Genomic DNA, 8,836 nt, shown 5'->3' with positions numbered 1-8,836 from the left:
AGCAAGAGACCCTTCTTCTGCCAATCCTGGCATCTGTCTGAGCCCTGGAGATAGTTCAGTCCTTCTAGGGAGCCCCTGTGTTTCCCAGACACAAAGCATTCTCCCTCCAATGGGTTTCCTTCATGCCCAGACCTGCTGTGAGCTAAGAACAGGACAGGAGATCCTTCAATTGTCTACTTGGGTAGCAGGAGGCTGCCAATATTAACTAAAAGGCAGTAGGGATGGTTTTTCTCTCCCTTTCTCACTCCAATTATTGTTCTTTATATCACTGAACCTACCTGAAGTATTCCAAGTCAGAGACGCCCTGGGTTTGTGGAGAAAACCATACTGCTGAGGCTGCCTGCAAAGCCCCATCTTGCCTGTCAAACTGATAACCACATGGGAGCCTGCTCTTTCTGGCTGTCATGCAAGAATTCAGAGCCCATCACTCACTCCAGGCCTGGCAACTCCAAACACCACTTCAACCTGAAAGGCCACCTCTTTCCTTTCTTCCCGAGCTGAAACACCCCTTCCCACAGGGCCAGCAGGGCCCTCTCCTCCAGAAGGCCTTTCCTGAGAGCCACAGCCCACACAAGCTCCACCTTCTCTGGAGGCCCATAGCCCACACAGCCTGCCCTTTTCACTCTGCCCCTCGATTGAATTGTGCTCTTGGTGGTCACTCAGCTCTGAGTCCATTTCTTTTCCCAAACAGCACATGGGCACTATGCAGAGTACAGGGGAGTCTCCCTTCCTGCAGCCTGCCCTCACTGCCCTCTGCAGGTCTGGACAGAGCAGTTGCTCCACAGAGATGTTTAATTGGAGGTCTTATCTGTTAAGGAGCCCAATGTAGATCTCAGCTGTTTTCAGCACGGTCTCAACATAACCTTGGAACCCTTCCTGCTTTTTTCCCCTTCTAGTTTTAAATCCCCAGCATCGCCCAGCTCGCCACCAATCTGGCTCCCTCTGCATCCTGCCTTCTTCACTGCCTCTTTCCTTAAGGCTCCTACCCCATCACAGATTATCACAGGCAACTTGGATTGTTTTCTATTTTCTCCAATGTGGAACTCCTCAGGCCTGGAAGACATTTAACCATCTGTTGCCGTTTGCTGTTCTGGGGCTTTTCACTTGGTATGACTTTGGCCTAACTAGACAGTGAGTTCTTTTGCAGGCTTGTCCTTTCTCGGCTGCTTCCAGAGGGAGATCAGAAAGAATGGATGAATGCAAGAATGACTGAGTGAAGCAGTCAAGCAGTGCAGACCCCAGGAAGCTGAACTGCTGGGGGTCTTCTAAATACCTGTTCTAAAAGTGTCCACCTGGGGTCCTGCAGCTTCCCATCCTTAGAGCCCACTTGAATATAATGTTGACACCACTCTCCAAGTCAGATTAGCCATTAGTGTCTATCAACTACATCTTAAGCACCTACTGTGTGCCCATCACTGCCAGAAGGAGTTGCAGAGAAGGAGAAGAGACCAGATTACTGGGTCCTTGCCCTCCACGAGCTCACAATCGAGGTGTAAAGAGAAGATTCACAGGCAGGGGAGCCAAAGTAGGCCTGAGGTTGTACAGCAGTGGCCAGGGCTGCTGGTTTAGTGAGTGTCAGAGAGGGGTGAGTGACCAGTGGCTCAGCTGGAGGGAAGCTGGAGGGCTCCCTCCCCTCCTTGAGGAAGGAGAGGAGAAACAAAAGGAAGAGGGGGAAGAGCAGGTACTGGCAAGGCCTGAGTAGCTAGCCCACTTGAACTTAACTCCCCATAGGACTTTCTAACACCCCCAAAGATGAATCAGCAACAAAACATAAACACCAAACCCAGAAAGAAAACGAGAAGCAATTGTTCAAGCTCCGCTTCCATTTGCCAGCCTTCTCCCTCTCTCTCAGTGGATGAAATAATTGTGGCCGTGAAGTGGCACTTGGAGGGAAAGTTTTAAATCTGCTTAAATGTCACGGTGAGTAATACTTTGCCCCATCCTTCTCTAATTACATTTCTCTTTGATGATCTAAGGTTAAAAAATTTTTTTAACTCAAGTCTTCCTAGAATATCAAGGGTGAGGATACCAAAGAGCTAACCTAATCATGTTTCATACTATTTTCTCAGGGTTCCTGCTCTTTTATTGCATGAGTCTGAGACACCTGTTATTTTATCCCCAAAACTCTGCTATGGAGGCAAGGTAGGAGCCTAAAAGATCCAGCTCTGCACCTTTAAGAGACTGATGCCTCAACAGAAGCTGCTTCTGCTGTTTACACTGGGTAGCTCATTTAGACAGGACTTAGCGTCCTGGGGCAGAAGCTGGGAGGGAGGACATTTCACCATATACCTGCCAGAAAGTTGAGAGGTGAGGGCTGTGCCACCTGCTAAGGGGAGATAACCCAAATCCAAAATAAGCCATCATCAGGTGGAAGAGAGGAGAGAGTGGGGATCTCTAAGGAAGAAGGAGCTCTCCACAGCTTTGAGTCCATGAGTGGAGAGACACGAGAGGGGCCGTGGTGCACAGGGCAGAGGAGCAGTCCTGGAGGGAATTGGCATTGCAGAGAATGGAGGAGTCTTCACAGCATCTGAAGCAGCCCGTGCCCCCTTTCAACAGCAAGCCCACTCCCTGACTCACTCCTGCCCAAGGAATGCTTTTACTTATGTATTGGCTATTATTAATAACATGAATAATTAAACCCCTGTGAATAATTTACTTGGACCTGGGGGTGGCTTCGGTGGTGGCAGGAAAAGGATGGTGAACTTCAGTGTCTCTACCCTGAGCAGTTCCCTTCTTTTCCAGCTGCCTTTAGCTGGCCCCCTTCCCTTTCCATCGGGCTTTGCTTTCAGGGGTTGGGGGCGGCAAGGAGAGAAAGAGAGACCTCAAGCAGAATTTACTCTCCTGAACTCCGATGGCAGAAAACACATGCCACTCAGCTGTTGGAGCCATGCAGCAGCACCACAGGATGATATTGGAGGAGATATCTTGGACAGTTAATAGCCTCTGCTGATGTGCCCTAGGGGACTGGAAGGAGGAGGTCTCAGCCTGGTAGGGACACACACACACACACATGCAGTGTGGATACACGCAGGGTCTGTGCACAGACCTAAGCTACATCCACACAAGCAGGCACACACCGCCAAACCACACAAACTCTCCAAGTGCTTAGCAGGGACATGCCCCCCTTATAAGGGGACTTCACAGGCACACCAAATACACAACCACCAAATGGCAGAGGCTGTATATGTGAGTTTCTGTTCGAGTCCATCTACTTGGTCGATTCTTAGACCAACATATAATACCGGATAACGTAAGACAGGGAAACCAAGTGACGAATTAACTATACTTACACCCGATTCCAGCAAGCAAAGGCAGGAGAAGCTAAAATGAAAGGATGAAGTTCCACAGTTCTAAAAATCATACTTGCTCTTTGGTTTGGGCCCGGGATCCTCAGAGAGAGGCGTCCTGAGCCGACTCGAGGCCTGGGGCTGAGAACCTCGGGCCTCCGGGCCTCCTTCCGCGCTGGAGAGCTCCGTATTGTGCTTGTACCAAATGGGTTTGGCCTGGGTTTTCAGGCAGCTGGGGTCTCATTTCTTTAATTAAAATTGCAAACATATCCTCTAGTAACGTAATGTAATCCGAGGGCTAGAAAAGAGAAACCCTGAAACCCGAAAGTAGCCGAGGGCCCGCGCGGCTTAGGCCAGCCGCTCCGCTCCGCCCAGCCTCCCCAGCTCCCAGTCCCGCAGCCCGCGGGGGAGCGGGCGCGTTATTTTAATTTGCCAGGCTTCTGAAGCGAAGAGGCTGCCCTGAAAAAAGCGAACGTGAGAGCGGACGGGGTGCAGGTAAACATCATTAACGTGAAAATATGCTACCCAAGCCAAGTTCACCACCAGTATTCGCCCCCAGAGGCGGGGCTGCTCCGACCCCGCTCCCGGCTCCGCGCCTGCCACTCCCTCTCCCGCGCAGCCGAGGTGCCAGCCCCGGGAGGCCTGGCGGGGAGTCCGGCGGGGTCCAGACGGGGCGGCTGGACCCCCGGTTTCCCACGGCAGGAGCGACTCCGCCTCGTACCTCGGGAGCTGTGCGGAAAACGAAACCCGCGGGGGCAGCGCACGCCGCGCGAGTCTCGGTCCGGCTGCAACCCAGATAGCTATTCGGGGGCTTTCTTTTGATGGTGATTTTAAAAAAATTATTCTATTTGAACCCGTAAAGCAGACGAGGGCAACATCAAGCAGTTCCCCGCGCTGGCTCAGCGGCCACCGCGCCCAGCGCCTTCCTCCCCCTCCAGCGGGCGAGCGGGCTGGGGCGCCGGACTCCTACCTTCCTCCCGCCAGTCGCCGGCGGACCAGCCACGCTCTCCCGGGCGGGGGAGGCTGCCCGGGACGGAGACCCCCACCTTCCGCCTTCGGAGGCGGGCTGGGGTGGGGGTTGGACCCCGAGTCTCTACTCCCGGTACTTCTGCCCCTCGCCGCTGCCCGACCGCTCCCAGCCCCATCCTGGCAGGTGGCTCGGGTGGCGGTAGATGCCGGGCGGGAGGGAGCTGTGGGGCTGCTCTGGCAGGTTGGGGGTGCAAGAAGGAAAAAAAGCAGAGAAAGAGACACACACAGAGAGACGGGGAGAGCGCGCGCGAGAGAGAGAGCTCTTGTCTACAGATTTATCCACATAATATATATTTATGTAGCTTTTTTTCTCTCGACACTGATGAATGTGCGCTCGGATTCCCGGGCGGACTCCAAGCCGGCTCGCTTTTCTAGTCTAAATAAATAAATAAATAAATAGAGCCAGATGGAAGAAAAAAGCGCCCATTCCACCTCCGCCGCCGCCCCGCCCGCCATCCCTGCCTTTGCTTCGCCCGCCTGGCGCCCTAATAGAGCGTAGCTTGGTGGATAACGTCCCCCTACATACCCACACGAAAATAAAAATCACTGTTTTTAAAATACAAAAAGTTGCACCTGCTGCTATTACAAAAAGAACCCTCAAAAGGAGAGGAGGCCGGTTGCCCAGCGCCTCGCAGACACTCGCTCCCCGCGGCCGCCGGGCCCGGAATCTCAGCGCCTCCCAAAGAGCCATGCGCCTGGCGCTATTTATAGCCGGGGGCCGTCTCGGACTGTACCACCGCCACCGCGCGGGGCCGCCGACGGGGGAGGCGCGGTGGGGCCGGCGCCGCCCCACGCCGCCCTGCCCCCGGCCGCCGCCCGCCGCGGCGCGGGCCCCCACAGCGCGCCCATTCCCGGCCCCCCGCGCCCTCCTCCGCGCGCGCACACTCGCCGCCCCCACCCCTGGTCTGGCTGGGAACTTGAACTGGTCCAGCCTGTTTAAACGGAAAGGACAGAGATCCTAAAAAAAAAAAAAAAAAAAAAAAAAAAAAAAAAAAAAAAAAAAAAAAAAAATCAGATCAGACCGAGAGAGGAGAGAGAGAGAGAGAGAGAGGAAGGGAGGGGGGGAGAGCAGAGAGAGAGCGCGAGCGCGAGCGAGCGAGAGAAGAGGAGAAAGAGAGAGAGCAGAGAGCGAGCGGAGAGCGAGGTGTAGAGAAACCGAGGGGGAGAGAACCCGAGTGTGTGTATGCGTGTGCGTGTGTGAGCGCGAGCGAGCGAGCGAGCGAGCGAGAGGAGCGAGAGAGTGCGAGCGAGAAAGAATAAAAGGAAAGAAGATTTTCTCTATGTATATAAAGATGGCCACGTTAGCAAACGGACAGGCTGACAACGCGAGCCTCAGTACCAACGGGCTCGGCAGCAGCCCGGGCAGTGCCGGGCACATGAACGGATTAAGCCACAGCCCGGGGAACCCGTCGACCATTCCCATGAAGGACCACGATGCCATCAAGCTGTTCATTGGGCAGATCCCCCGCAACCTGGATGAGAAGGACCTCAAGCCCCTCTTCGAGGAGTTTGGAAAAATCTACGAGCTTACGGTTCTGAAGGACAGGTTCACAGGCATGCACAAAGGTGAGTGCACCTTTCCCTCCCAACTTTGCTGGGGAGCAGGAGCGGGCGGCTGGCCGACTGGCCGGCTGGCGACAGACTAGCGGCGGACCGAGCGAGAGGAAGCCTCGGGCGGGCGCCGTAGAGGGAGGCGCTCGGGCAGCGGAGACCAGAGCTGGGGTGCGTGGGGAGCTGTTCGCTGGGGCAAGGCTGGGTTTTGGGCGAGGTGCTGATAGGAACGAGGCTGTGGAGAAAGCAGCGGGCGCCGATGAAGAGAAAGAGAGAGGGGATCGAGGAGGAGATGAGGCTTGGGTTTTTGGGTACAGCGACTTGACAGATTGGGTTGGGGAAGGCTGCACCGGTCGAGCCCAGGACGCTGAACAGACTGACTCGCGGGCGCCTGGCCGGCCGGGGACCTGGGGTGCTGTCCATCGCCGTGGTGCTGAAAATACTAAGGGAGACGGTCTCCTCATCCTTTGCTCCCGGCCAGAGTAGCAGGAGCGCAGCCGTCTAAAAGGGAGAGAGGTGACAAATTCGAAGAGATATTTTTATTTAAATGTAACGGTAAACTCTCCCTGTCGAGCTGTGTGCCTCAATAATCTGATTGTGGTGTGAGTGGTGGTGTGTGTTGGGGTGGGAGGTGGATGTTTGAAGGAACCAGTGATAAAACCTAAGGCAAGAATTAGCAAGGAACCAGCCAGCCCCCTGGGTGGAGTGGAGGGTCTGGCAAGCCTGGATAGTCCCCTTCCCAGGAAAGCGGGGCTTTGGGGAAAAAATATGTGTGTGCAAGATTGGCGTTTTGAAAGGTGTACCCTAATTTATCCCAAACTCACCATGCAGAGAGCTTTATAGTACATTATTTCTCCCTTGAAGAGATCATTGCCAGTGAGTGCTTGGGGGAGGGGGAGACAGAATAATCAAAGAATTAAAACCCAGCAACTTTTTAGGAAAGTGGTCATGGGAATTGTCTGCAGCCTGGCTGTTTTCTCCTTGTTTTATTATCTTTAAAGCAGAGCCCCAAACGTGTTCAGTTGTAGAATGTGTGTGGGTGGCTGGTGGGTGACGAAATTAGCCCAGTGCTCCGCTTCCTAACAGTAATGTATAGGCTGTGCAGCGGGGATAAATCGGTGCTGGAGCTTTGTGGGCAAGTTAAATGCTTTCTGAGAGAGATTGATCGCCAGACAGGGAAGGAGCACGGGGCTAAGGAAGTTGTAGGGGATGTGTATGGATGTTCCGTTTTTAATAAACAGTAGTGTGGAGAGCCGCCGAAGATGCTGTTACAGCTGGTGGTTTTAAAGATGAAAACACACACGCACACCCACCCCCACATAGAGAGCAGCCTCATCCTTGGCCACAAATGAGCTATGGACACAGCTGATCCTCCAGCACATTAGGTGCAGAGCGCGGAGCTGTCTGGCTCTCTAAGCAGCAGCGATTTTCACTATCACAACCACCCTCTTTCTCCAGCCCTCCCTTCGTTCGAATACTAAACAGAGCTCCAAACTCTTCATAGTTGGAGTCCCAGAGAGCAGTTTTTATTGGCTTTAGCATCTTCCAGCTTGCCTGCTGAGGAGTAAATCTTAAAGTTAATGGCATGTTGAGTAGCACAAAAACACAGCAGAATGGAAATATACTGGATTTGTTGGGGTGGGGTGAGGGTGGGGGCTGTAATGGAGAGAGAAACCAACCTTTATCCAATATGGAGAAAATGTCTGTCTGTTCAAAAGAGAGACTGGAAAGGTGGAATGGGGAGGAAGCCTTCAAAATGATATTCGAAGAAAAAAAGAAAACACTTTCTTTTTCCCCCTTCCCTCTCAAGTCAACCATATCTTTGTAGTTTTTCCCCTTCCAGTCAAGCTTCCTAGAAGCTAATCAAGGTTTGTATCAAACCTTTGTTATTCTGAATGTCCTCATTTTTAAAAATAGTAATAATAAAAATTTTGGAAGCATAGGTAGGGAAGTCTTTTGCCCATCTTAATGATCAGTTTTTGTGGTGATTTAACATTTTAAAGTTAAAAAAATTAGAACCCACTAAAGGCAAAAGACAGTTGTGAGGAGCTGGGCTTCACATGGAATCTGGATTAAAGCACTTTACTTGCTTCTTCATTTCAAATGAAGATAAACTTTAACGATATTCCTTGGTTTCTTTTCTACAATCCCTGATATCATCACTTTGTTTCTGATGTAATTTGAACTCTCTCATATAATAGCAAAGAAGTAGAATTTTCATCATTTACATTAGGGAGGTAGAGAAGGTTATGATTATATCTATATAATATATATAGATAATACGTGTATTACATATGTGTCCCTCTGACCAGAATTCCTAGAACAAACAAAACTTCATTTTCTAAACAATTTCTCCCCTAAACTGTCTCAGTCAGTGGCAAGCAGGCCCGGTGGCTCCGGCATACTGGATTCCTCGTTGTCGCAGCTCACCCTTCGGAGCCCAAGCATATATTTTTCTCAGTGAAACTTCCTACCTCTCCATCCTTCTGATTTTTTTTTAATTGAGGTTGGGCCACAATGTCCCTAACAGTTCTTGGAAGCTCTCAGAGAGCTGAATAAATAAGATAGTTTCCAAAGTCTGGTTTATTCAGTCCTAGAAGAGTTTAAACTCCTTCTTCAGTGATGCAGCCTGATTTATTAGCTAATCCTGATAAAATAAGCCTCTGGCCACCTTAAAAAATTACTCGCTTGCCATTGGTGATTAATTACTGTTAAGTCAAAAAGCATGATGAGGCTTGAGGAATTAGGGTTGCATTTGGTTTCTAGATTTCCCCATCTCTAAATTGACAACATAAGGCTAGAGATAGAATCATGCCTTTGTTAAGCCTGGTTTCAGGGCATATTTGTGGCTCTTGTTCTCCCCTTCTTGAATTTCTAACTTCTAATGAATCCTATGGGATAAAATTGAGAGACACAGAACACTGGCCTCCAGTTTGGATGTCATGTGTATGTTACTGGCAAAAAAAAAA

The 8,836-nt window shown here is 51.3% G+C and overlaps 1 protein-coding gene and 1 long non-coding RNA gene across 37 annotated transcripts in view; one reads left to right on the top strand and one right to left on the bottom strand.

Moving 5' to 3' along the window:
- Positions 1 to 4,590: 4,590 nt before the first annotated feature.
- On the bottom strand, positions 4,591 to 5,028 carry LOC108287416. The gene is made up of 2 exons (XR_001818325.2): positions 4,890 to 5,028; positions 4,591 to 4,692 (listed from the first exon to the last, which is right to left on the bottom strand). It is a non-coding gene; the product is annotated as an uncharacterized LOC108287416 (long non-coding RNA).
- Positions 5,029 to 5,169: 141 nt separating this feature from the next.
- The window catches only part of CELF4 (CUGBP Elav-like family member 4), a 321,627-nt gene continuing 317,960 nt past the window's right edge, over positions 5,170 to 8,836 (top strand). For 6 of the 36 annotated variants that reach the window (XR_001818322.2, XM_037730411.1, XM_017505806.2 and 3 more), the window contains exon 1: positions 5,184 to 5,882. Coding sequence is in view for 35 of the 36 variants with exons in the window: in XM_037730411.1 (XP_037586339.1) it covers positions 5,597 to 5,882 (286 nt within the window). In the remaining variant the exon portion in view is untranslated. Of the gene's footprint in view, positions 5,883 to 8,836 lie in introns of all 36 variants that reach the window. The other 30 variants (XM_037730399.1, XM_037730397.1, XM_037730393.1 and 27 more) reach the window with 10 other exon arrangements.

Source organism: Cebus imitator, unplaced genomic scaffold (assembly GCF_001604975.1).
Source record: "Cebus imitator isolate Cc_AM_T3 unplaced genomic scaffold, Cebus_imitator-1.0 Scaffold342, whole genome shotgun sequence".
Classification (NCBI taxonomy): Eukaryota; Metazoa; Chordata; class Mammalia; order Primates; family Cebidae; genus Cebus; species Cebus imitator.
Note: the sequence above shows the minus strand (reverse complement) of the source record. Positions and strands in the feature narration are given on the sequence as shown.